At 52.5% G+C, this 27,872-nt stretch overlaps 1 protein-coding gene across 7 annotated transcripts; it reads right to left on the bottom strand.

The window, feature by feature from the left end:
* Positions 1-1,032: 1,032 nt before the first annotated feature.
* On the bottom strand, positions 1,033-27,872 carry LOC133343552 (metal transporter CNNM2-like). 7 transcript variants are annotated; one of them, XM_061553230.1, is made up of 13 exons: positions 26,357-27,872; positions 18,739-18,882; positions 18,224-18,361; positions 17,448-17,617; positions 15,902-16,001; positions 13,438-13,485; positions 11,265-11,327; positions 10,720-10,737; positions 9,993-10,153; positions 9,700-9,865; positions 6,676-6,747; positions 4,672-4,845; positions 1,033-3,759 (listed from the first exon to the last, which is right to left on the bottom strand). In XM_061553230.1, the coding sequence occupies exons 1-13, from the start codon at positions 27,837-27,839 to the stop codon at positions 3,698-3,700; spliced, it is 2,799 nt and encodes a 932-aa protein (XP_061409214.1). In that variant the 5' UTR covers positions 27,840-27,872; the 3' UTR covers positions 1,033-3,697. The 7 variants fall into 7 exon arrangements, with proteins under 7 accessions (XP_061409214.1, XP_061409216.1, XP_061409217.1 ...); XM_061553232.1 differs by having other exon boundaries at positions 10,720-10,734; XM_061553233.1 differs by lacking the exon at positions 10,720-10,737.

Genomic DNA, 27,872 nt, shown 5'->3' with positions numbered 1-27,872 from the left:
GCGTCGTTGTGGAAAGAAACATGACATAAGCAGATAACACACTGCTCTACCCGAGAGATACATGCACCGAGACTTGCTTTGTCTTTGCACCGTTTGCCTTTGGGCGTTCTCTGGTCTAACACTGGTGAGACAAGGCGATTAAGACTGCGTATATTATCAGGGCATGTTTTGCCACAAGTACGCGTGGTTAATGCAGCATTGATGCTTTGCAAAAGGTATCTGTGGTGTAACACCTGTTTTATTGCCAGAAAGGATAAAGCCTATTCTTATTTTTTCATAATTTTGATACTGCCAAAAATGTCGCATAGATAGAAGTAGATAATACGTACGTCCCCTTCCCATATCTGTCCACCCACATAAAAAATACGTGTTTTGTTTACATCCCATCAGTCACACGGTCTTCTGCGGGGAAATAATTTCGCCAGCATTGTTTGAACACGAGCAAACTCTGGGCAGATTTTGACATTCAGTGTCCCATCAACAGTCAGGTTCAATCAAACCAATGAGAAGCAGTGACCAGTGCAGTGAGGAAGTTCACTCAGACGCCACGCGGCTTCATCATATCGAGCATGGGAAGCCACCCGACCTCTGGGCCAGGGGTTTCAGCTTTACAACGCGCACGGCGTCCTGCTGAAACCGTTTCGAGGATTTTGTTGCAGAGGCTACACGAGGGCGATGGAAAAGGGCCAAATATATTTCCGGCTCAGTTGGAAAAAAGCCACCCACGTTTTTACTCGAGACGTGGGAATTTTACATCTGCTGTACGATTTTGGTTTGAGAAACATGATTTGTACTGTAGTACCTTTTTTACCGCTTCAAATCCCGTATCTTTACCTGCAGCTGTGCCTCAGGTTTACAGGCGCCACATCAGCCGTGAGTTATTTGAACAAGGGACAGACAAAAAACTTAATTCGTGTATGCAAAGACCGCTTCACGTGTGACGCCACTGGCTGTGAACGTGCAAGTTTAAACACTCAGCATCTCCCCGTCTCGCCCACGCTCGGCAAAAAACTTCTCCCCAAAGCAACGAACAAGTGCTTCAGATGTTACTCTTTATTCCGTTGAGATGAGCGTGACACAAAAACAGCATGGCATCACGTCCTTTGACCCATACACCACACGTGGTACAATGCAGCACTGGTTCACACCACTGCACTGAATCTAGTGACCCGAGTTGAATTGCCAGCCATGGCTAACATCAGGTGACGAGTGATATCTGAACTGGTCTTGGGCGCCCCATCACTTCAACTCGCAATGGCCATCATGGTGAAGTCTAATGAAACAACCCCCCCCACGATCACCATGGAAAGTTGACGCGGCAGGTGGTTTGACAACGAGATGTGTAAATAAATCGTCATCACATCACTCGGTGGTGGTGTATTTGCCATCACCGTGTTGTGTTTAGGAACCCGGACACATGACATAATACTTCATGGCACTCCAGACACAAGATAACACTGTACAGTCTTGCTGCGCTGAGACACCCCACAACATAACAACACTTGTGTGTAGACAGCAGCCCAACTGTGACAATGCCACGTTACGTTTTAAGGGCCTCCTATACACCACAGAACACTATTTAGGGCTCCCGTGAAGCAGCGTCACACAATCATATTGCTGGAGCGGACCTGCACTCGCCAATCTGTTCCCATAGGAGCCCTCTGGTATGGGGCGTGGGGCCGAGTCCGCGAGCAGGGATGTGAGGATGGAGAGGGGGGTTCCTGAGTCGACTGCGGTCGGCCTTGGTGGATTATCACACAGACAGGTCCCTGGCATCGGCCCACACGGCGTTCAGTCGGACCAGCCGGACATCCGAAGACTGCGCACATTTCCCAAATAGACTGAAGTACAAGATTGCATAAGACCGCAACGTTTTAAAATATTGATCCTTAAATAAGGGTTACGAATATAAATCTGCGGCACTGTCTCCTGCACAGGGCCCGTATGATCAATGGAAATGTACCATCAAGAGAATGATTCCATGTGCAACATGTACATGCAAAACACATGCACATGCATAAGTACACATACAGTGCACATATATACACACGTGTATTGCGATTTGCAAAGTCAACACAATAAAGGCGTTTGGACTGGATATAAGGACATGTCAAAGTCTAGTACCATGACGGTCCGGCCTTGTGTGCTTAGCTGCACATGGTAGCAACTCTCGACCGCCCGGCCCAGGCTGCCGGGTCGCGTTTTCTGCGGTTTAACATCACACAGCAGCTGCCTTTGCCGTGGCACAAAAACCTGAGGCTGGCAATGCCAAGCCCCAAAACAAACACGCACAGAAAGTGGAGCCCTGCACGTGCCTAGAGCCCCCCCCCAACCCCAGCCGACTCCCAGGGATCTCGCAGGGGGTGGCAAATCCCCGTTAACCGTCTCGGTGACGACGAGCGAACGCTCCCAGCGACACTCGGCAGGCGTGGCCGTGATCCGGCATGCCCGCTGGGCTCCACTTGGAAACAACGTGGAGACCGGTCCAGGCAAGGCACCGGGTTTCAGGGTTCACCATCCTCAAGACGCGCAGAGCTCCACGCCGCACACAAACTGCTGCGCTCCCGAACGGCCGCCCGGGCTGTGGCGGCTCCGGCGCAGGCAAGCGTGTTCAACGGGAACCTGACAAACTCACTCACAGCATCCGCTTAAACGTTTTAAAAACACGGGTGACAAATGTAATCATTTTGGTTGAAGATTTCTACAGCGTGGAGCGATAATTTTTAAAAAAAGGCAAAACATCTGGCAAGCCGAGGGCGGCGGCGGCACCGACGCGTCCGTCCTTCCCCCCCGCCACAGCCCCCCCACACCTCAGCCCTTGCGGCCACCGGTGATAAAAACCAAATATTCTTCAAATGGCGAACGTCCACAATATTGCCGCTGTGTGTGTCATTTGACCTCCCCACACATACACGCGCTAAGTGTATATGTGCACACATGCATTATATACACAAACGTACTACGTTAAGGTAAAGAATATATCCTATATGTACACCAGCAGTAAATGCACTGCGTGTGCTACTGTGTGTACGCGTGTATAGCTACACACACACACAACAAGTTCACCAAAGCCGATAAAGCCTCACTATCTCTTCTGTCCTCAAGTTTTCCCAACTCTAGGAGCGTGCGGGTGGCTGCTTGCATTAAAGGGAATTCTGTTTTGTACACATGCACTCTGCCAATGATTTTACATTCATTTATTTTAATTTGACCCCAAGAGCTGAAGCATATACAATTATGTAGGCCAGCCTTGTTATGTCAATCTTGTGCAGTAATGCAGGATACACATAGCAACCAACAATTATAGCTACCAAGAGCCAGCTACAGCAACCATACGGGAATCACTGAGCTACACCATCACCCACTTAAGCTGCACTGGCACCAGTTTAGACGTGGTTGAATGCGTGCGTGGTAATGTGCAACTGTGTAAGAGTGTGCGTCTGTACGTGTGCACTCGTCGGTTCTTTCCATTTCCAATCAGAATGAGAATTATCCGCAATTAACAATAAGCGAGTGATTGTTCGCAATGTCCCTTAATCAGAGGGTGGCACCACTGAGTTTCCCGCTGCATACAGATTCTCTCCCTCTGCTGTGATGACTCCCATGCAGCGGAGCGGCCTCTGTAGAAGTGACCAAGCCGAGCGACGCGCCACACTCGGGACCGCTCTGGGAGCGGCGAGTGGTGACGGGCGGCAGCCTAAAATGCCTCGGATTGGAGCCACTCCTCCCGCTCGCGGCTCTTCTTACTCCTCCTGCCACCTGCACACACCGTAGAAACAGCCACCGCGACATCCTTCAGAGCAACTCACCTAAAAAGCCACGATATAGCCCTGCCACAAGAAATGCCCAGCAGCTGATATCAAGCAATTATTTCTGTCGGGGCTATATAACCATATCCGGACCTGAGTTGGCACTGCCGAGATGGTAAATTTAAATCAAAACACCTGTTAACCATGCGGGCTCTGCAACGTGACAAGGTCCTTTTATCAACCCGTTTACCAAATGACTTGGTAAGCTGTCAAAGTTGATTGACACATTTTTGTATATTTATGCTTTAAGGCAGCGGTTCTCTATTTCTGGACCCACAGATCACCACGCAGAAATTGCATACTGAATGATGTCACTCAACAATGGCAGCAATCAGCAGTCACTTGACAAGTTGGGAATAAACTCTAAATAGCCGTGCAATATGCAGAATACGGTGTCTTGTGAACAAAAACTGCACCTTCACGGTTCCATGGACACTTGCCAGGGCCTTGCAGAGCACCGCACAGATTGGGAACCGCTGATCTCAGGACGAATAATAAAAAAAAATCCCCTTGCATCAAAGCCTCTTTTTGCAGGTAAGAAGTGTGCCCCCCTAGCTGGTGGTAAATAAGCCCATTGGAGAGATTGCAGAAGCGGTTCTGCGCCGTTTTTTTCTGGGGTCGTTGTTGAACATAATGTGACCCTGCACTCCAGGTTCTTCAAGGTCTGAATGGAAATTTCGCTTTTCAACGTCTCTGGCACATTGTGGAGGTAACCAGGAAAAAAATAGAATTCGTTAAATGATGGTCTTGTACACGAGCTATTTTACACCTCGAAGAATTTGAAGCAAACTCCTTGCGTGCTCTTAGCCAAACGGGAGGGGGGGGGAGGGGAGAAAATAAGACCGGGGCGTAGGCGACTCACTCAGATGGCGCATCAGCTTCTTCCCCATCGACTCGTGGCCTTCCTCGTCCAAGGGAGACTTTTCTGTGTCCGCCACTGCCCCGGCCCGGCCTCCACTCCGCACCACACTACCAGCCCGACCACTGCCGCCGTCACCGCCGCCGCCACTCTCAGCGGCCCCTCTGCCGACGCCGTCTGTGGACCATACAGCACCGCTCTGCGTTGCGCCAAGCCGCGCGTGGCGTCCACTGCCACACCTTCACAGTAAAATGTATTCTATTGTGGCTATGGCTACTTCACTGCCAGAGGGATGCGATGTGGCACAAATGCTTGAGCAAGGTCATGGTGGTCCTCGCACAGCCGAGATCTTGTTGTCCACACAACTGCGTAGGTGACAAGTTTGGCGTCTCCGCCTCGGTGCTTCCCCGTGCCTCTGCGCCGTCAGCACCGTTAAGCGCGGCACTTCTCATTTAGATTCTTACGTCACCACAGGTTTAAAGCACCGAGCCTTGACCCACGGCGCTTTGGCTTGAACCCTCATCCTCTGCTTGGCTTCAATGGATTGAGGGTAGAGGAATTCCTCATGATTTTTACTTTACCATTTAAATCTTAAACTATATTTAAACGGTCACTGTGAAGAGGGGTCCCGTCACGGTGCCTACTTGGCCTAGAACCGACGTGGAGCTTTTGTGACTCATTGCGTCTCTAAAACAACTAACTAATAAAAAAAAAATGTTTTACCAGGTAAGGCCCACTGAGCTATATAGCTATTTTTTCAGAAGAGCTCAAGTGGCTTATCGTGTGGAAATTTATAGCAGCCAAATACTCTAAAACCATGTTGAAACTAAATGTAGAGGGAAAAACTGTAGAACCGGGAGAAAAATCCACATGCACGGGGAGAACATGCAAACTCCAAATATGCAGGCGTCAGGGTCAGGATGGAACCCACACACTCCTGTATACTAGGCGAGGGAGTTAAAATCCCACCACCGTGACCCTTTTGTGATCACACGTGCAGCTCGGACCAGTGGGACGCCCAAGGCTCCAATTAGGTCCAAGCAATTTATTTTAATTGAAGCAGTGGACCCATCCCCAGGCTTCAGGCTTCATCCTGAAGCCTGGGACATTGCTATCAGCATTGCACAGAGTTTGCTACGCACCGTCACGGTGGATTGTGTGTGGGGCAATGCAATCATCGACTGTGGTCAGCTTCACCACAGTAAAATCCAAATTACACTTTCTGCATCAGCCTACAGGCCTTTTCAACCCACGTTTTTCAGCAGCAGTTGCTAAAATAGTAAACTTATCCTGGTTTCAACTTATGAGTCTCATCAACTCTAAATCTCATTATAATGAGTCATGATCTGTCGATGAGACTCAGCGAGCAAAAACTTGGCCAGAGCACCCGAATAAAAAATATTCTGCTGGAAAACACTGGCCCAAAAGGCCTATGGGCTTATGGGGCTAAATGCTATTTATTTTTTATTTGGTGAAAACCATTGCCTTTCAATGAATTATCTTCGAGCAGCTTTAGCTCCAGTATATGCAATTTGCACAGAACCCTAATGGACATTAACGGCACACCTATTTACGCAACCGCCTGTGAAACACAATGCTACTCGTTTAATAATTTTCTTCAGCAGGGTAATTACAGTTTACATATATGCTGTAATTCTCTCACACACACACATTTCGAAACAAAAACAGATGCCCCATATAGCCTTTTCAGGCTTTTGGGGCAAGTGCTGTTAATGAGCACCGATGAAGGCCGGCACGGCACACTCAGGGGGTGGAGCGGCCAGAACCACGCCCGGCCGTCTGTCTCTCCAGTGCTGATGTTTAGACACGCCGCAGAAGACCCATGGCCGATTCATTACTGATGTTGGCCGCGAGCAGAAAATGAACACAAATCGCAAGGTCTATGCACAGTGCACGAACTACTGCACTACTGAACCCCACTTAAAAACACAATCATGCACACACATTACACACGCACGCACACGTTCAGTGCTGCATCATGGGTACCCTTTCTGTTGAACTCTTCAGGAATGGCGATCAACACATCAGTGTGGCCGTCGGGGCTGGCCTGTTTACCTTCTGCAAGACAGGAAATGTACATACACACACACGCGCGCACACACACACGCGCGCGCGCACACACATCCTCACAAGGCGGTGGCCACACACACGCGAGGACAGGTGAGGAGAGGGAGACAGACGCAAACAAGGAGAGTGAGGGGATAAGGGATCGAGCAGTGAGTGAGCAGTGAGGGTCAGGTGAGCAGTTGCGTTGTGAGGAAAGGGAGAAAGACGAGAAGACAGGGGTCGGTGATGAAAGGGGGAGGTGAGGAGAGAGGAGAACCGGGAGTATGGGACATCTACTTTAGACGCTGTCAGCGATTGCATCTCAAATCGGGGAAGGTAAGAAGTGGAGTGGAGATGGGAGTTGCACACCCATGCCTCTCAACAACGCTGCCGTGCACCGGACACTCACGTGCCGAGTGCAGCGACGCCGCCAAGCGTCACTGCAGGGAAGATGCGGGGGGGTTAGTAGTCAACATGTGTGCAGGTTCATCAATAAATCACGTTTGAGTTAGACATTTAGCCGTCAGGGCAAGCGTTACCCAACCTGCACCCTGACCTGATTTAGGGCGGGCCGGCGCGCACGCAAACCCCATGCCCGACGTTAAAGTTAGAAATTACGTTGAGCAAATATTACATTCATTTTATAGGAATTTCGGAGTTGAACTTTCTTCTGGGGATTATTTCACTCGTTTTTTTAAAAAAGTGACTGTCCAATAAACACCTCGAATTTAAAGGCACTGCCAAACTGACAAAAACTGCAGCCGGTGCGACACCGCACCGAGCGGCGCCTCTCTACGCCACGCGGACAGCGACAGTGACGACGATGGCGACAGCGATGAGGAGGATGGAGCGGACGGGGTGCATTGCGGCGCCATCACCCCGAGCGAGCATGGCCGCGCGACAGGGACACACGGTGCACCAGTTAACCAAAATGGTACGTGTTTATTACAGCATATACAAAGCAATGGATTTAGTACACGTTACTCTACGCGCGGTGCCATTAACCTGCTAGTCACCCTTATGCATTCACATCAGACGTGGAAAAACAACCCAATAGTTTAAACTTTAAATACATAACATTAAATGAACATATGCTCCATTCTGTGGCTATTTCTGACGAGAATTAACTATTTACAGACATCAGGTAATCTGATAAAACGTTATTATGCTTAGGTACAATTAGGTACAAGATTTTGCGCAAAAATATTTATAACTACCACACTGTAGGTCGGGTAAATACACAGCAAGGGGGCGAAGCCTCCCACGTTAGCAGACAGAAAAACCTCGCCCCCTGGCCTTACACACCCACCCCACCATTGCTTCATTAAAAATCACTGCTTATATTAAACTCTGCCCTGCCCCTCCCCCCAAACAAACAATAAATAAATGAACATGGAAAAACAAAAACTCTACTTCTACGCAGCCAATTTCAGCTAAAGTCCTTCTCGGGAGAACGTCTAAGACAATTTGCATTCCTACGCGAGCAGCTAGTATTACGCTGCCTTCCACTACAACGCTCGTGAATGTGAAACATCTCGGAAGCCTTTGTCCAATACCACGACGCCTGACACTTTGATTCTCATCGCCGTGCGTTTGAGATTTAAGCACTCATCAGCAACTTCCAACTACTGGGCGAAACGAGTCACCGGGACGGAGTCGCCACACTGCCCCCCCCGCTCCCCGCCCCCCCTCCCATCGTCACAACCCCTAGCAGGGCTGGCACGCAGTGCTGTACGGCACGCGGCCTGGCAACCTGGCTGACGCAGGCCGGAGCACAGCTCCTGAGCGGCCTGCGGAGCGCACAGCCACCACCACCCACCCCCCTTCCCCCCCCCCCCCCCGTTACTCTTCCCAGCGCGCAGCAACTAGCGGCTGGCGCCCCGACACGTCCACGCCAATTGCTCACTTACGTAGCCGGTTTGCGGAGCACGTTCACAAACTTGGCGGAAAAAAATGAAATTGCACAATGCCTTATCTGGAGGGCCGAACCACACACGGCGAGCTCACCCCAGGTCAACTTACATTCATTTTTCTCTTAAGCTCGTTAGGGTACATTCACAATTCCGGCATGCCAACTCGGTGTCCAACACGACAGCTTAAAATGTTAGTCAATTAAAAACGAGGACAAGCCGTAAAGAGCACTCGGGCGAGCACGCCCCGACCGCCTGTGTTCGTTACTGCTCCAAACAAACAAACAAGCAGCCCTTCACACTCTCTGTTGCCTGCAGCCAGTCACACGGCAGCTCGACGCCGCACACGTTTTACAGTCGTGCGTGTACACGTACGAGTTACACGTTACGGTACGTAAAATGCACCCGTACGGACAGACACACGTGCCGTCCGTGGGTTGAAACGTAATTTTGAACCGTGAGGTCGGTCAGGTGTTATGTTTTACCAATATAACTTACTGCATAGACGTCCCATTTAAATTCTGTCACCGTAATAGCGTATCTTTGGTATAAACACGTTTTTTGGCTCAGGCAAGGAGACTCACAAGCCGGTACAATCAGCAGCGATGCATGGTTTCGATGTTGGCGGCGGCGGTGGCACGAGAGAGCGCGTGTGCGACGGCTGCCTTTCCGAATCACCAGGCGGCGGCGGCGGTGAGCAGGCGGAGAAGGGGAACGACGACCACACGGGGCAGCAGTCAAAGACAAAGCAAGCGGGCCGCGGCGTGCCGCTCAGCGGCGCTGAAATCGTCAGTCCTGCTGTTCTTCGCTCGTTAAAACTTCCCGATTAGCTCAGTGCTGCATGCACGTGCTGGGTCGGTGGGTGGCAGGCGTGGGGGGGGGGAAAGTCTCTTAAATATGTGTCGTTTTTGTTTTTTAAATTATCATTACCGCTGCGATTCGTTAAGGTTACATTCTCCCCCTCCTCTCTCCCCTCTCTCCACGTTAGGGAAAGTCTCTGCAGCGCAGCTCTCCTATATTGAGCTCTCGGTGTAGGAGCCCTGCGCTGACTTACGCGCCACACAGTTGTGCTCGTTGAGCAGGTGGGCCGTCTCGTTGTGCACAGAGTTGGACAGCTCGCGCGCGGACGTTGGCGGGCTGCCGTCCCCCGTGTCCGGGGAGTGGGGAGAGCTGTCCAGCTTGGAGGCCGCCATCGCGTTCCAGTACTGCTGCCGCGTGATCTGCGGGTGACGTGCGCACGCACGCTCGGGTCACCTCCCGGAACACAAGGGAATGAGGTGGGGGGACGGCAACCGCGGGGCAACAACAGCATCGCCGTCGTATGCACGAGCGTCGCAGTGGCCTCACCTTCACGTACTGCAGGTCGGTGACGGCGTGCACACAATAGTCGGGCACGTAGGGCTGCAGCAGCGGGATGTTGAGCTGGTTGTTGCTGCCGCCCGTCGGCTCCGTGCGGTTCAGGGAGTCCGAGCGGTTCAGGGCCAAGCTGTGCGATGGCGATGGATTCACTGCCGAGAAAACGCATTGCGACAAAAACGATAATAATGGAGTTTTCTGCCGGCGCGTGGCCGAGTGAAGGGGGTTAACTGTGGGGCGGGCACTGGCACAATGAGCTGTGTTCCCGGCGTACGGGTCGGGATCGCCAGTTCTACTACTGAGAACTGAGAGGAAGCCGTCAATCATGAAAGTATTTTTACAGGGGTAATTGGCGCCATTAGAGGAAGGCAATTCACATGTGCAGAAGTCAAGAAGGCACGACTCCTGGCTAGCAGTGCACAACCCCCGACCGCCTTAGACTTCAATCATCCAGCAGTGCACCCATCCAATATGCGCTGTGAGCAACTGCTCAGACCAGTGGCCCCGACGGCTCAGCCTGGGGACCCTTGGACGAAAAAAAAATTGGACGGATCGACAGCGTGCGGGTTTGTACAGCGGACAGGGTGGCATGGACAGAGGAGACGCTTGTGGAGGGGAGGGGGGGGTGTGGGGGGCACTGGCAGCCATGCAGGCGTTGGTGACTGCATAACCGGTCAGCGGGGTGGGGGAAAGGGACGTTAAATTTCCGGGTACTGACCTCCACATTGTTCCACTACTTCGCAGCCAGAGAGACACAAAACACAAAATGCAAAGCACAAACAGCCAGCAAAAGAAATGTATTAAAAACACACCCACTTTAATTTGCGCAACGCTAGTAGGATGCGCCGACACACCGTGGGTGGGATGAACACGCATGCAAGCGCAACGGAAACGCGCCACAACGCGACCCTCTCGACGTGACGCGCCGCCACGGGCGCCCTAATCGAGACGCGGCCTGCGTACCGCGGCCCGCGTGCCCCTCGCCTGCGTTGTGACAAACTCGGCGCACGGTGAGCTATGTGCTCGGGAGGTTTTGGGAGGGGGGGGGTAGAAAAGCAGCAGAGAAGGTCGCGTCGTCGAGAGAGACTGGTTAATAACAGCACGGAGCTCATGGAACAATGCAGGCGTGTGGACCTCAGGTACGAATGGGAACCCAATGGACGGGGACATGCAGCTGCAAGCGGCGCTGGGTGTGGAGGGGGCACAGGGGGGCACGTGGGTAGAGGGGGGTGTGTGGGGTACACGAGGTGCGCGTCGCATTACCTGGGGAGCCGGCAAGCGACTCGGCCCGGCTGAGGACCAGGGTTCGGGAGAGCGAGTAGGGCACTATGAGGGCGGCCGTGACGTTGACCAGGATTGGAGGAGCGGGGGGGGGGGGGGGGGGTGAAGGGAGTTCCGGGAATCCGGGGAAGAGGGGGAAAAGATGCAGGGGACACAGAATCATTACAGCCACACCTTCCGCATCGCATAGGCACAGACTCAACCGCAGCGCCAGTCCCAGCACAAGCAGCCGTGAGAGCCAAGGACAAACGGCTCCATTACCGGACACCAGAGATCTCCATCACGACACCATTGTTGGCACGAGGTGTTTTCAGCGCCAGCTTTGGCTCTGACGGACCGGCACCATGGGACCAGTGTTAGCTGCTCGCATTAATGGTGTCCGTGAGCGCCCAGCAGAAAGAGGGCACAGTGATCGCACTGAAGGCTCTCACAATGCGGCGACGCATCAGCGGTGGACGGCAGGAGCAGGCGTAGGACTCGGGAACCCAGCGCACAGCCTTGGTGAAGTGGAAGCGTGGGGGAACGTGCGTCTCAATGAACGGCGATCGTCTTATTGTGTTAAAAGTTCACTTCTGGGTTTAATAGACTCTTACCGCATGCGGACCTGTAATGTGGCTTTGGGGCTTTTCATTCCTTATCCAAGCTGCACAACGGCAGAAGAACCGGTCCCCGTCACCACCACCACCACCTTGGTGCTGCAGTGGCCCTCACGTCAAACCCCGCCACACTCGTTCTCCTACTACGATTTGTACTAAAAGAAATACCCACGTGTACATATTATAAATATTGTTATATATTGGATTTTTTGTATTGCAATGCACGTTGTTTATTCGGCCTTATTTACATTTTATTATATTATTCGAAATGAAGTCTAGATTTGTTAAATTTAAATACATTTTATATTATGTCTTGATGTAATCCAGGTCACCCTTGCAAAAGAGGCCAAGATGTTTCACAAGTTTCGAAGAGTTTCACCTCTCGGTTAAACAAGGCACACCAACGGACTTGACTGGGTCTGTCAGACCCGAAGGCCGCTCTGCAAAAACCCATCTCGACCACAAGCCACGCGTTATCCGTCGGCACCCTGCTCTCCCCTCCTTTACCATGATGCTCTGTGGCCACCGCCACGTTAGGGACACCCCCCAATAGGCTCCACCGTGATGGTGCTGTAACCTAACCGAGAGCACGGCTTCCAGGCCCAGCGACACTCAAAGCGTGCTCCACGCAACCGTCCACCTGACACCCTTCCTCCCTTAGGGTGGATGCGGCTCCAGCTCCGCTGGAGGGGTTGCACTCGGGCGAGGCTGCACCATCACCGGGGCGACAAGAAGCCCACGGGCACACTGGGAAACCGTGCTGGCCGGGCTGCACCTCGCCCAGCGGGGCGAAAGAACAGACGCGACACCGCTGCTGCCCTCTTGCTGTGAGGGTGTGACTGCCAGTGCAGCGTCAATCCCCGATGGACGCTGGACGCTGCGTGCAGCTGTTTAAAAGCTGCTCATACTTAGCAGACAGCTTCCCTTTGTGGTGTAAAATTCCCAATGCGGCAACGGCACAGTTAATGCACACGGTTTAATCACAAGGAACGCACGCCGGTGATCGCATGCAAACGCGTGGGCTCAATATTATGTAATCCTCGAGTGAGTCAGTCCGGTCATGCATTGCACACCGGCCAGCCCAAGGGAAACGCACGGCCAAAGCTCAGGGGCCGCCCGGTGCTGTAGGCCGGCGACTCCTCATGCCGCGACGCCAGGCAGCGCATCCGCAGCCTGGGGCCGCACTCGCGAGCGCCCAGCCCCCGCCACTAGTTTCAATTCGGCAGGAAGCGCCGCGAGCTCGAGCGGCATGAACGGGGATCCTCGTTCTACAAACGGGCGGCGGTAGAATGTGTGGGCAGCCTCACGCGGCACAGGCGCCGTGCGGGCAGCCTCACGCGGCACAGGCGCCGTGCGGGCAGCCTCACGCGGCACAGGCGCCCCGCGCCAGCACCCGGGCACAAGGGTCGGCATCACCAGCGCGCGAGGCAAGCCTCTCAAAGGTTATACAAACGGTGAGTATTAATGCAGTTCTGGGGGTGGGGACAAACTTTTTAAACGGCAACTCCTTCTTTTAGTGAAACCAGTTGTGAGCAATGCAACATCAGTGGCATACGTACACCAGAAGGTCCCCGATGACCATTTCCTCAACCTCAGCATCTCTAAACCTGTCGGCCAGACACACGCATCGGGGTGGCGACGCGCTCTCACCGTAAGCAGGATAAAGGCATGAGCAACGTACGACAATTTTGGTACAACAGGGGCGCAGACGGTCTGCCGGAAACAACACGACACTGACACGAGACAGGACGAAGCACAGCGGTGGCAAGAGATGCGTCGGGCACAACACTGGTACAAGACGACTTTGAGCACAGCGTTTGGCATGGACAGCAATGGGCAGAAGACTCGTACAAGACAGTGCTAGGCAGAACACCGGTACAAGACAACGCTACATCGCGGCGCTCCGTTATCGCAGTGGAAACGTCAATACATTGACATTTCCACAACAATTACCAGCACCAAGTTATGCACAGTACTTGTTTTGTGTGTGTCACAAGGTAAAGTTATCTCCACAAATGAAAGTGCCTTCAGTAGTAGGAGGACTGCGAGCTTGTAGTAGCCCAGACTCGTCTTCTCAGGATCCTCACCTGGCACGGCTGGACAAACGACTGGCCACGGACCCGCCCCTTTAAATGGTATAGAGGCACATACCAGGGGACGACCGGACAAGAGAGACTACCTAAGCCTGTGCCGAGTGCCAAGGAAAGTCCCTTCGGTCAGAGGACAGACGGCTAAACATTGAGACTTCAACCATGCGCGCTTTCCTGAACTAAAACAACGGCTCTGAAAGAGAATACTGCACGACCAATGGAACAGGTGCTCAGAACTGGGTGGCTCTGATTAACGTGGTCTGGATAGCGCTTGTTCACAGGCAGCAGAGCCACAGCTCCGTTCAGCACTTCCGTCCCGGCAGAAAGCACCCATGACCTTGACGCTGGCCCTCGCACCTGGACATGTTTCCACCAAAAGCTGTTTGATATTAAAAAGTAAAATCTCCCGGAGATTTTTTTCAGCTATAAATAACTAGTGACATTTCTATCCTTGGATCCTCATGAAGTTCAACTCTTTAGACAATCATTGTTTTATTTGGGCCGAATGCAGTGTAATCATAGTTTTGGATCTAGTTTTGTGCAAATAAAATATTGTGCATTGTGTGAGGAGGCCTTGCGGTGGCTCCTAGCTCAGGGCACCGTGCTGAACGACAGCAGGTCGTCGGGGTACGTTGGCTGCCGTGTCGGCTAACGAGTCACGATGGACGGATCTGCACCAAACGCCATACGAAAAATATGATCGCTCAAGCGGACAATAACACGCTCGGTAGAGGACAATCAATGCCCATGTCTCAGTGTAGGGAATCAAGTAAAAGTTTGGTTTTTAGGCCATCGGTATCAGCAGAGCCCACCCAGCTTCTCCGAGAGCCGGTGGTTATGGTGACCATTATACTTTAAAAACATCATAACGGAAAGAACACACAAAAACAAAAGTGCGACAAATCACCGGCCCGTGAATAAGGCCGTGTGGAGGGAGCGAAATCGTGCACCGCGTACGTATGCGCCGGCCAAGAGCTGGCGCGAGGCGTACAGAGTACAGCGTGCACGCTGCCCAGCCTCACCAACGCGCGCGTGTGTACGCCGCGCGGTGCACGGGCAGGCACTTTCCAAACGGTGGCAGTGGGAATGAAATGGCGTCGGGGTCACCAGACTGCAGTGACCGCCCCGGGGGCGCCGCTACAGAGTGCAGGCAGACAAGGAGGTGGCGCAGGAGGAGAATTAATGAGGCACGAAGCAAGGCAAGGCAAGTTGGCGACAGCCCCACACAGGCAGCCAGCCGCCTGCTAGTACAGGAGCCTGAACACACGTGTTCAGTTGATGTCTCCGACACGAGTGAGTGTTGTCTGCTGAATGCCCAAAACGGCAAAAAGCCAAACCTAGGGCCAACAGAGAGTTAACACCGCTTGTCACCTTTAATAGCCGATGGCTAAACCAAAGGACCGTTGTTCTGGTCTACATCCTCGCACTGCTATTCTACGGACGAGGACACTTAAACACCATCTCAAATTACTTTCACATCATACCGTTCATATCCAAGTTTAACATAGCTAAGCAAGACTATTACCAACATATCAATGGATGCGTTCAGTGGCATCTCAACTCGTGAGCCATAGAGCGAGACATGTGAAGCTCTGGCCTGTAAGCATTAAGCTGCCATCAGTCTACCTAATGTGCCTTTTTTCATGCATTCTTTTTCCCCGCCACACACGAAGAAGACGATGAATGAATCTGTTAGAACTCGTTTTTTTGTTGTTCTTATCAAAGATGATGGCAGCTTAACGCTTAAGGGCCACAGCATTTCGCTTCCTCCACAGCGGCACCTCCATCTGTGAGTAACCAATGGAGGTGCCGTGCACGCCCTGCTGCGTCACGGGGGTGTGGGCGACCGCCCTCATGAGCGAAGCTCTGCAGACCCCTCCTGCTTCTGCGTCATGGTGAGCGAGCGCTGCAGCCAGGGGGGGGGGGCACGTACCTGTAGGCGGAGATGAGGTGAGGATGGGGATCCCAAAATATGAGAAGGCCCCGCTCTCGAACTTCATTCCTTCCTTGCCGACCTCCACCTCCACTTTGCCCTTTGTTCAGAGACAAAGACAAAGATTCCCCATATAGGCTTAACAGACTGTTGGGGCAAGTGCTGTAAGCGAGCACCTACGAAGGCCGGCACGGGACACGAGGGGGTCGGTGGCCAGCACCACACCCCGTCGCCTTTGTCTCCTCAGTAGCGATGTTTACACATGGCACCAAGTACCCATTTGAACATGAATCTAACTCAGATCTCCGAGTTGATAGCGCAGCGCGCTAACCGCTACCCTACCGCTTACCTTGTGCAGAGACACACACGCCCTTACACGCACACTCAAAAGTTCACCACATATATCTGTTTGCTAACATACCCGACTACCCGTGCAATAATTGCCTGAAATTGAAGCTAATGGTTTCTGAAACTTACTTTACATGCTTTTTAAAAGAAATTCGTCGAAGCTAACTTTCTTGAAACAGGCAATTCATTTATTTTATTATTGATTGATGCGTGTGCACCGTTTTTCGATTGCTTCTCTGAAAGTTGTTTTTGTTATAATTATTATTTGCTTAATCTTAGTACTTGTTTTATGCCGTTGCATTTGTCATTTCTGCAAATGAGGCCATCCTGGTCTCTTGAGTTCTCACCAGGTGAGACAAACTTAACTTAAACTTGAAAAGCAAAAATGTTATTAACAGTGGAGCTTCTTTAAACTCCAAGAAGATGTTAAGTTACGAACCACTACAGTTCGTCTGTCAAGTCACTAACGAATGTCTCGGGTTAAATATCTTCATTTTTGCGTTGACAAATTCTGCTGCTGGACGTGCTAATCTGATGGTGTCGATCCGTCTGTGTCAAGTAAAATGGAACGCCTATCAGAAAACAATGCTGCACATTGAGGCTCTGCGCATGTCAGCCAGCACGACAGAATGTGTAACGTGGGAAATCACCATCGGAGGTCAGCTGTAACGAGCAGGAAAGTCACATGCGCAGCAGGATGCACCAAGACAGCGGCACACACGCGCGCGTCAAAGTCCGCATTGGAGGTTGGCGCCACTGCAACGGGGCCCTCAATTGCACAAAATTCCAAATTTGACAAGCGATTTTCAGTAACGTCAGGCCCCGCCACGCTCCATTGTGGGCGCGTTCTCTCTGTATGGCCGGCTTAAGTAGCGTTTCAAAGGCTTTCGAAGTATAATGCTCAAAGATTAGGCTTCCTAGCCCACACTCCACTAACATGACCTCACGCCAAACTCCTGACATTAACGCCCGATAACAAAGCCTTCTGCTCATTCCTGCCTTTAACACGGACGTTTTTCAATCATTACCAATGACACCGCTGCAATTCTTTCCATTAATGTCAGGAAATGGGCAACAGCAGCTTTCACTCCACCAGACACAGCACCCTACAGTACACCGCTGGTTTCATTACCCGAGGTGGGGGTGGCAGGGAGGAGTCTCCGGCTCCTAGGTTTGAGGACGTGACGAGGGGCAGTACCTGCAGCACCAGAATGAAGTAGTCGACTGGCTTGTTGTGCTGATAGAGGTAGTGTTCTGGAGCCTTGCGGTTCTTCTCGTCAAACTTGATCTCCTGAAACACGTTCGGATGCTTGAGAAGCCGCAGGAGGATTTTCTCCGATACCTGCGCCGGCTTGAAAGGCTCAAGCTCTGGGGCAGACGGACGGACGGCAGAGAGGATGGCGTCAACATGGGGGCTGGGATAGTGGCGGCGACGGGGCCAGTACCAAATGACCTATGCATTCGTGGCCTTCACTATCGAAGCCATTTACCCATTCTAAACAGTTTCGAATTAGAATACCATTTGTTGTTAACAAACTGCAATGTTGTTTTTTAGCCACTAAATGTTCTTATCTTGTAGACAAGATCCCAGGCTGAGGGTCCTAGCTGGCAACGAGGCTGAACCTTCAGTTTTGAAAGAAAAAAATCCCAATTTAAAGCGAATTTCGGGGACACCACCCTAGCGATGTCATTGCAGTAATTTGTACCAAAAAAGGGTGGCAGCAACAACAAAATGGTCTCTATGCACCACACCTAAAAGTCACTTAAAAATCTCCTCCCCAACGAAGCTATGAACTGCTATCAATGGACAGCCTAGGACACGCAGCCTAGGTGTGCGGTAGCTGCAACATAAGTAGAAAGAAAAAAACAAGTTCACAGATAATTTGCGCTACTCCGCATTAGATTAAATCTTTAATCGGAGAAGCGAAGATCCCAAGTGGCCTCATGGGCCCCCCCGTCCAGGCCCTGGCGCACCTGCAGCAAGGAAGCGGTGAGTGGCGAGCAGCAGCTGAGGAGAAATCTTAATCTTCGTTTGGCTTTCCGACGGTTTGAACGCAGAGTAGTCCTGTTTGCGCTCTCTGTGCAGAACCTTCTTCTTGGACTTGTTGTCAGCTGCAGGGCACAGCGAAGGGTGGAGCGGCAGGGTGGAGGTGAACATTATTTCGAGTTAAACTGGTTTCTTGTGGCCTAGCGCCTCTGTGTTATGCTTTTTCTGGTACCCGCCTATTTTTGGACCAGCAAGTCATTCATGTCTAGTCTATTTTTATTTGGTGAATTGTTTTGGTTACGTAATGGATAACAATGTTGGATGCGCACATCTTAATTACTTGAGAATGTTTTGTGGATGTTAAATGCAATACTTGTATGGTCAGGGCGATGGTGATCAGTGTTGTGGGGGGCAGCAGAAGTAGGGAGGGGCAGGGAGGAAGAGAGGAGGGGAGGGAGGCAGGAGGGGAGGCAGGGTGATTCCAGCAGGTGCTGCGACTTACTGTACATGTCGGTTTCATCCAGGATTTCGGATTTGATGATCTCCTCGATAACGTCCTCCAAGGTAACAATGCCCAGCACCTCGTAGAAGGGGTCGCCTTCCCCCTCATTATTCACTCGTTGGACGATGGCCAGGTGAGACTTGCCTGAAAACGGAACGTGTTTTTTGCGTGTACATGGCAGCAAAAGTGAGGAGAAAGTAAGTCAGTTTACGATGGCAAATGTAAGGAAGGATCGACATAGCCAGGTAATCAACCGGGGAGGGGGGGGGATTTGGACCCAAGTAAAGCTCATCACAGGTAACATCGCACAGCATGGCCAAGATCAAACCAAGCAGATGCTACGCGTCTCCCCACCCCACTCCATCCAAAGAAAGTTCCCGGGGTGAGCCGTACGTGCCACCGTTCTAACCGCTGCATACCATGGCCACTTTTTCCATCCCCTGCAAGATTTTCCGAATATCAGGCGTGCTAATGAGCGTGCGGGGGGGGGGGGGGGCTCAGTGCAGAGTGGAAAACTCCAACCCCATTCTCGTTGGGTGCACAAGTAAGTTCACATCGCCCCTCTCTCCCGAGGGTGCGCAGCCGGATCCCACCCCTCAACCCCTCCCCCCCCCAATAACCCGTTTACGGATTAACCCCAGCAAGTTAAGGAGGTTGGCGCTAAATGCAAGAGAAAAATTTGCTCCGTCCACCTCTGGCCCAACCAAATATATGAGAATGATAAGAAGATGCCGGACCGCAAGAAGTAATCACGAGTGCGTCTCTAAGCCCCAGACAGTGAGTAAGAGCACAACAGAGGCGGCGGCTGTTATAACGGGCAGCGCGAAGCTCCCACGCGCTCACCACAACCGCAGCTGCGTGGCCTGGGCGCCACCGCAGCCTTTCCAGCTTTAATGGGAGGTCATTAAAGAGCCGTATCTGTGGGGCGCATTTGCCTGGGCCTACCCCAAGCTGCCAGCTGATGTGGAAAAAGACCCTTCACGGAAAAAGAGAGTCATCTGGGCCACAAATTTATAAAGGTTGGTCATCTGTCACAATTGTGCGAGGTCAAAACAAATAATCCCCATGTGGGAATCATGTTTTGCAGCTGGCAAGCAGTGGTGACAGCCAACCTCATGTGATTAATTATATCAAAAATCTGAATTGGTGTCATAACCATCGGCATATTAGTTAGCTGCTTGAGTGATGTGCTTCTAGATTGAAAACTCATTTAATTTGAACTGTTTTTTGTGTTTGGTCTGTTACCCTTCCTCCCCACCTCCGATGAGCACGATTGGCTAGATATGGTGCGAAAGAAGTTCCGGCACTGGCCGGACGTGGCACCTAACGGAGCTGGGTGTTGCCAAGCAACAAAACGCCACTTAATTGGGTCCCACGAGGTGTGTCCTGAGACGTGACACAAGGGACAGCGCTGATCATGCTGCTGCTGCGCTGCTGCTGCTGGTGGTGGCATTCGTGGGGTGACGTCCCTCAAGACCTAGGGGTTGGCACCGACTAGTTGCACTGTGCGCAAACAAACACCGCCAGCAGCGCCATCTCGTCCCTGAACAAAGGTAGCGCAAGGTTCCGGTTAAGCAGCAGGTTCCGGTTAAGCACATGCAAAAGGGGAAAACAAATTTACACAGCAACGACGCAACACAGAGAATGGCACGTCGGGTGGAAGAGAAGCTGAACATGATACGTATCTCACTTTTTCTTCCCACCGCTTCCCCCCCCCCCGCCTCCCCGTGCCGCCACTGTAACTGCGGAGCGGCCTGCAAGCGAGTTATGCTAAACAGTGGCTGCGCTTGTAGGCTGCGAGCGTAGATTAAGCGGTGCTTACACAGCGATCTTATCCGGCCTCAAACATGCGACACGCACCTGAGGGTGAGCGGGCGCGCTCGAGCTCCCCTCCTCATCACCGCGAGGCCCCGCACTGGCGCTGACCACAGCTCTGTGCAGATTTCACTTTTGTAACAGAGCCGAATGAAAATAAACAACTATGTAAATAAATAAAACACCCCCCCCTCCCCACTAATTCACGGGTCAGGTCGGCGATGTTTAACGCCTCTTAAACTGTCCCGTTACGAGTTCTGCATGACAGCGGCACGGACTTGGGACTCGTGAGAACGCACTCTTTACCACCCGGCACTTCAATAACACACTGCTCTCACCTCACCGCACAGTGCCTGCTGTATTTTTTATATTGACTGCGTGCCCTGGCTTGTCACGTTAGAAAGCATTTTAACACTGTACAGTGGGGAGTCTGCCAAGGTTCCCGAGGCGTATTTGAAGGTTTTATTTTATGTACACACCGCGAGGCACTTGGCAGCACGCTGGCAGCGGCGTGATACTGTGCCGCAGCCACGACCAACCGCGAACGCAAACATGACAACATTTCCTACCCACCTCGGTGGTGGTGGCAGCGTGCACCGTCAGGGAGCCATGTTTTCATTGACAATTCTAGAGAACATTTTGGGTTTCGACTCTCTCTCTCAAAATGTACCACCGGTAATGAAGCGGCCCTGGTAGACCACCTGGCACCGCATGCCCACAATGTTATTTTAAGCACCCAGGTCAAAGTTCAGCAGCAAGGTACCTGAACAGAATGTGCTAAGGAGGTGGGGGGGTAAATCATAGAGCGGCCCAGCAGGACACATCAATGTCCGCGTGACTAACGCAGGTGCCACGCGTGGGCCCCGCGGGGAGGGCATCGTCACAGGACTGTAGAGACGAACGGGGCGACGATCGAGGTTAAATTTAATAGAGGCGAGCAGCTGTGCCTCCCACATTGTGTGACCACCCTGCCACTCAAGCGCCACGCTCCCGGTGGCAGCAGGCAGCTCTCCCAGCTCTACAGAATGGCAGCACAAGAGCCAAATGGGCCCAGAAGTGATGCGAGCAGTGCACAGTTCTTACTTTGAGAAAGAAATAAGGAATCGGGAGCCCTGAATGACTGCACAGGCCAGCACTGGAATGACTTGCTTCTGAGCCAAATGCCAATGATGATGCCGCTCGTATCAGTCCCGCTGGCTTTTACCTTCCCTAAAGAGCCCAAACCCGGACACTTTGCAGGTGCCAGGAGAACAACCGAATCCCTCTCGACATCTAATTGGATGGGATGGAGTTGCTCCTCGGCGCAGGGAAAGTGGCCAAGGCGCCATCTCCGCTCACCACTGACGAGAAAACAAGAGGCTCTGCTAATAATTGCTTGGGCAGGAATAGCAGCCGAATAGAGCAACAAGCCCGCGCCACACGCATTAACAGCTCCACCATCATTTCCTGCTCGTCCCATGGGTAGCGAAGCTAAATGTGGTTCATTACGTTTAAATTTACCACAATAAACAACGCAGACACGGCTTCCTTATGACATTTCCTTCCCAGACTGTTTTAGATTCGCTTGCATTTTTGGCATTCTTTTACTTAAGTCGGCTCTGTGATACTGTGGCCCTGGCACCCGGTCCAAAGCAAGGTTACCTCGGGAAAAGCCTCGAGCTTGGGAAAACAAAACACTCCGTCGTCCCACGCGCGTGTCGCAATTCCCGCCGCACAGTTCGGCCGGCCTACCCTATCGGGGCACATCTGGAACCTGCGGCGTTCAATGCATCGCTCAAAAGGCAACCACGGTCACGGGTTCAACCCGTGTACGCCACCGCACAGCACAAACGATCCAAATCAGGGGTGGCGACGTCACCCAGTGGTAAAGTGTCCGCCACTTGTTGCGAAGGTTTGCGCTATGAATCCCGTCAGGCCACACCAGTTAATGCTGCGAGTTTATTAACCATATAAATACTACCTGCTGTCTGCTTCAGTGAACATTAAAGATCCCGTAATATAATTCGAAGACGAGTAAGCCATTGTATGCCAGTGTCATAGTCCAAATTTGCAAAAAAAATATTCTACCACAAATTACTTTCCTGGAAAACAAATAGTCTCACCATGACCAAAAACTTAGCAGGATCCTCCCGAATGAGACTTGAGACTCCGTGAGGTTATCCTGTGTAAACAAGCTTAACAATAAGAAAAAGTCGACTGTACTGACATCATACAAAAATGACGGTTCAGTGAAATTACCAGAGGTGGACATAACTAGTGTCCATTTACCAACAGCACTGGCCAGCGTGGAAGTAGGATAAACCAACCCACTACACGAACTGTTTGGTTCTTTGGGCTGCGTCTTCCTTTAAAAGTCTGGGCATCGACAACATGACACGCATTGACATAGTAACCGGCAGTAAAAGTCTCTACGGCTGTGATACACAGAGTGGGCGCCGCGCTCCAAAAGTTGTGAAATGGAGCGAATGGGCACCGTGGATGCCTGCGGAAATATTATTATTAATTATTACACTTGTTTACCCAAAGGAGGACTTCCTTGGTCTCAAGACTCTTTCAGGAGGGTCCTGTCAAGTTTCCGCAAAAGGGGATGATGTTGCTGCTGTGTGGAATCCCAATTGAGTGATTTGCAGGTAAAATTTTCAGCATTGGAATCTTTAGCCAACAACCAGTTACATTGTGTGCGTGTTTTTTTAGCCATGGGCGGAAACCAGAGGAAACCTATGCAGAACAGGGGGAGAACATACAAACTGCGCACAGTAAGTCAAAAGAGTCAGTAATGAAACCCAGGCGGTTATTGTGTATCCACTGCGCCACACTAAGTAGGGAGGAGGTCTCCCAGCCCAGGCCTCGAGTTAGTCACAGGAGTCTGAGTCAGGAGGAGAACTCCTGACATGGAGGCTCGCAGCGCACGGCAGTCCAGCCCCCATCTCCCCTGCCTCTTACATAACCTGTTACAATGATCCATATATATACACATCATTGGCGCGTTGTCAAGAAGGACGCTGTTAAAGAAACACCGATTTCCACTTTTCACTGAACACTGTCACAAAAACAGCACATGATTAAGTGAGGATCTTTAATGAATAATTAATGAAAATAATTTGGAAAATTACTCTTTCGACTCACTGGTGCATACATTTTATATTTTATCCAGATTCAGCAATTTCACAGTAAATGTTTTGCAGATCCAAATACATGACTAATCGATCAATTAATTTTTGATTTAAAACCTTTCTGTCAACCTTGTGCATGTACACAAGGGTCAGTATATTTCCACAAGCGTACAAGGCCCACCCAGAGGGTCCTCACTTTAGTGTTCTGCAGCCCGTGGGCCAGTGCAGAAATTGGCAGCACCAAATGTCGATAAACATTAATGCTACCGAATTATTTAGGAGGCCAATAACGGCTAATTAGCGTGATACCTTTAAAATGGTTGCCACATCTAAATATTACCATCATAACGAGGGTAGATTTTTCAAAAACAAATTTCTCCACCCAGGTAGTTATTGCTAAGTGAAATATCTGCTCTGGGCCATTGGACCACCTTCTCTGGGACAACCAAATTGAACTAATTACTGGAATCCCGACTCTTCTCTCACCTTCGCTGAACAAGGTAACAATGGCCCAGGAATACGTGACAGAGGAAACTACTAACGACTAACAGAGCTTGGGAAAGCCACTTAGGCAAACATTCATGTTTTTGTAACATTGCAAAGTGATATCACCGCCTGTCAAAATCAAGGTTCCTGTTTAAAAATAATTGATTTGTCTGAATTATTTGTCTATTTTCTTCCCAGGCACTGACACGCATTCACGCGGCCGTTTTTCGGTGGGATTTTGTTATCGCTGGGAAGTGGGTATCTGAACCGGGAGCAACAACAGGAAGGGTCCCAGCGAGTCGCACGCCGAGCCACCCGCACGCTGCTCGCCAGCGGGAGGCTCATGCCGCTGCAGTCTCCTCAGGTTCGCCCGACGCTCACTTGCCCACTGCACAATGTGAGCGCAGTCATCATCTCCAGCCGCCACCCAGAGTGATTAAGGAGCATTTCAAGTCCTATGAAACGTTGGTCACCGAAATAACATCGCTTCAATAATTTGTCCCACGGTTGGTGATGGGGGGGGTCAGTGGCATATTTTCAGCAAACACTGGATGAATGAGAACGTCTGTCAAATGAAGAATGAGGACCGGAGTCACTCCGGGCGCTTTAACAAGATCTCGCTCCCCTCCTCACCCGCTGTCACCACAGCGCTGTGTTGAGGGCTCACCAGACGAGGATCGTGCGAGGCAGCTACCATCTGCTTGCTGGTTGACCCCTACTGTGGCTCAAACAACCCACCCTTGGGGCCGGCTCCGTGGGCGTAGGTGGCACAGTGCCAGCACAGGGACAAACAAGCAAGCTGGCACGTGCGCCCAATAACGACGCCCCCCACAGGTCGAGAGGTCACAAATATTGCAGACACGCAATTTTAATGGCTATCTAATCGTTAAGAGGCAATTACGATACGGTTATTAATGAGCAACCCTTTCGTGTAATTTTCCAGAACATTGTGTTGCAATATTAGTAAGGTGCAACTTTATATCCTGGGTAAACATTCACCAAACACAAACACGCCCAAGCTGTAAAATCCCCATCGCGGGTCCCGAATACGGGAGCAGCCACGGCATTCATTATTTAAATATGCGTCGCATCAACGCCGTCAACATGGCAGCGGTTGCTGCCGCACAGCGTCGTCGTCATCCCCTACACAGCGTCGTCGTCGTTGTCGCCGCTGTGGGGGGTCAGTCCCGTCACAGGGGCCGAGCAGACCCCGGCACAACCCCCCGGACAGACCACCCGTCTCCCACCACCACATATCCACACCACAGCGACCACATCCAACCCGTTATTACCCCCCCCCCCCCGACTCACTTCGTTACTACTCCCGTTCATTAAGACTCCCGTGTGCGTTAACAGTCCGCTCCATTAATACAATGCAATGTTTGCTCTCGTCAACGACGTCATTCATTAACGCTCCTTCGATACAATCTTAACGAGAGAGCCGCCTTGCAGCGCAACAGCTGGCGTCCATTTCGGTAAAACTTCGACAGGGCCGTGCCTGTGACTACACCTGTACCCACAGCCACACCTGTACCCACAGCCACACCTGTACCCACAGCCACACCTGTACCCACAGCCACACCTGTACCCACAGCCACACCTGTACCCATCCATACCCAGCGCTGCGAGTGAGCGCACACACAAGGGGGGCCCCGTGGAACCCCCACGTCTTCTCCGCGTCTTCAGAGATGTTGCTAAACGCACTGCGGTGGGTTGTGGTGAAATAGGCCCCGAGTGCGGCGGGGGGCACTCACACACAGACCGGGGGTGGTGGGGGGGACATTAACACAGGGGGGGGTTAAAAAACAAGAGGGGTCCAGGCTCACGGGAGGAAGGCGGTGGGGAAGAGGGGGGGGAGAAAGCCCACCCCAGGCACCTAAGGGCAAGGGGATTAATTCTCACCGATTTTTTTTTGCAGTCGCCAATAGACGATGGTGAAAAAGTGACATCAACAGCTCTCGCCATGACGTCTTTAATCTTCAATAGACTGAAGGCACCTGGCTAAGCGCCACTGCGCATGGCGACGCATGGCGACATGTATACTGGATGTGGTATGCCGGTGGTGGGGAAATATTTTTGTCGCCGATCTGGACAGACCCGGTTAAAAATTAAGCCGTGCCTGCCTAGGTGGGGAGGTTGGAGACACAACACAATGCAGACCAGGGGGAGGAGGAGGCGGGGGGTGGTGGGGGTGGTGACCTCACCTTTCTTGAACTCCTCCAGCATGGCGTCCAGCTTGGTGTCGTTGAAGACGAAATGCAGCGGGTGGTTGTAGAACTTGGTGATGGTCTTGAGCGGGGTGCAGTCGTCGGGGTCGACGAAGGCGAGGTCCTTGACGAAGAGCAGGTCCACCACGTTGCTCAGCTCGTCCTCGTACACGGGGATGCGCGTGTAGCCGCTCTGCATGATCTCGGACATGGTGCCGAAGTCGAGCACGGCGTCGGCGCTCAGCATGAAGCAGTCTTTGAGCGGCGTCATCACGTCCTCCACGGTCTTGACGCGCAGCTCCAGGGCGCCCTGGATGATGTTCAGCTCCTCCTTCACCAGGTCGTTGTAGGGGTCCGTGACTCTCAGCATCTCCAGGAGCTTCTCGCGGTTGTAGACGGTGCCGATCTCCTGGCCCAGCACCACGTCCAGCAGCTTGCTGATGGGGAAGGACGCGGGGAAGGTGAGGATCATGAAGAGCTTGGTGAGCACGATGGTGTTGGCGCCCACGGCCAGGCCGTGGCGGGAGCAGAGCGCCTGCGGCACGATCTCGCCGAAGATGACGATGCCCACGGTGGACGCGATGACGGCCACCACCCCGGAGCCGATGAGGTCGTCCAGGAGGATGGTGAGCGTCGTGTTCACCAGCACGTTGCCCAGGAGCAGCGAGCAGAGCAGGTAGTTTCCCTGTCGGCGGATGGGCTCGATCTTCTTGGCGTAAGCCTTCTCCTTGGCCGTGCCGCAGTTCTGCACGATGCGCAGCTCCATCGGATCGAGCGCCATGAGGCCCAGGTTGAGGCCGCTGAACATCCCCGACAGGCAGAGCAGCACGCCGATGAACAGGATCTGCAGCCAGCGCGGCAGCATGGACGTCCTCTCCTCCACCATGGCGATGCGACTGTCGTTTCCCATGTGCGCCACCCAGTTGTCTCCCGTCTCCAGCCCCGCGGGACCGGCGATGCCTTTCGTGCAAAGGTAGAACAATCGCTCCGTCTCGCTCTTGCGCAGAGATTTCACGTCCACCTCGACCACCACCGAGTACTCGTTGCGCGCGAGATAGCCCACGTACGTGATGTCCGAGCTGCGAGGACATGCCTCGGGCCCCGGGCCTTGCTGCACCTGCTCGGCGTCGGCGAAGGCCAGCCATTCTGCGGGCGGCGGCCACGGCTCCCCACCGCCGCCTCCCCCGTCGCCGTCGCCGCTGCCGTTGCGGTAGACGAAGAGACGCAGCCGCGCGCGGCTCCGCTCCTGCACCTTGATGATGCCGTCCTGCACATAGGCGCCCTGGCCCTTGTCCTCCAGCCGCACGCCCACGAAGCGCGGCCTGCCGTCCACCGCTACGTCTCCGAGGGCCCAGGGCCCCGAACCGGCCTGCGCACTCTCCGAGAGCCCCGCCGCGCAATGGAGCAGCAACAGCAGGAGCAGCAGCAGGGGCAGCAGCAGCAGCAGCAGTCGGAGCAGCGCGGGCCGCGCCGTCGCCATGTTCCGCTCGCCGCCGCTGTGCGCGAAGGCGGC

The sequence above is a fragment of the Lethenteron reissneri genome, chromosome 17, assembly GCF_015708825.2.
Source record: "Lethenteron reissneri isolate LAM-NWPU_2019-01 chromosome 17, ASM1570882v1, whole genome shotgun sequence".
Lineage (NCBI taxonomy): Eukaryota > Metazoa > Chordata > Hyperoartia > Petromyzontiformes > Petromyzontidae > Lethenteron > Lethenteron reissneri.
The sequence above is the reverse complement of the archived record's forward strand: the minus strand, read 5'-3'. Positions and strand labels throughout refer to the sequence as shown.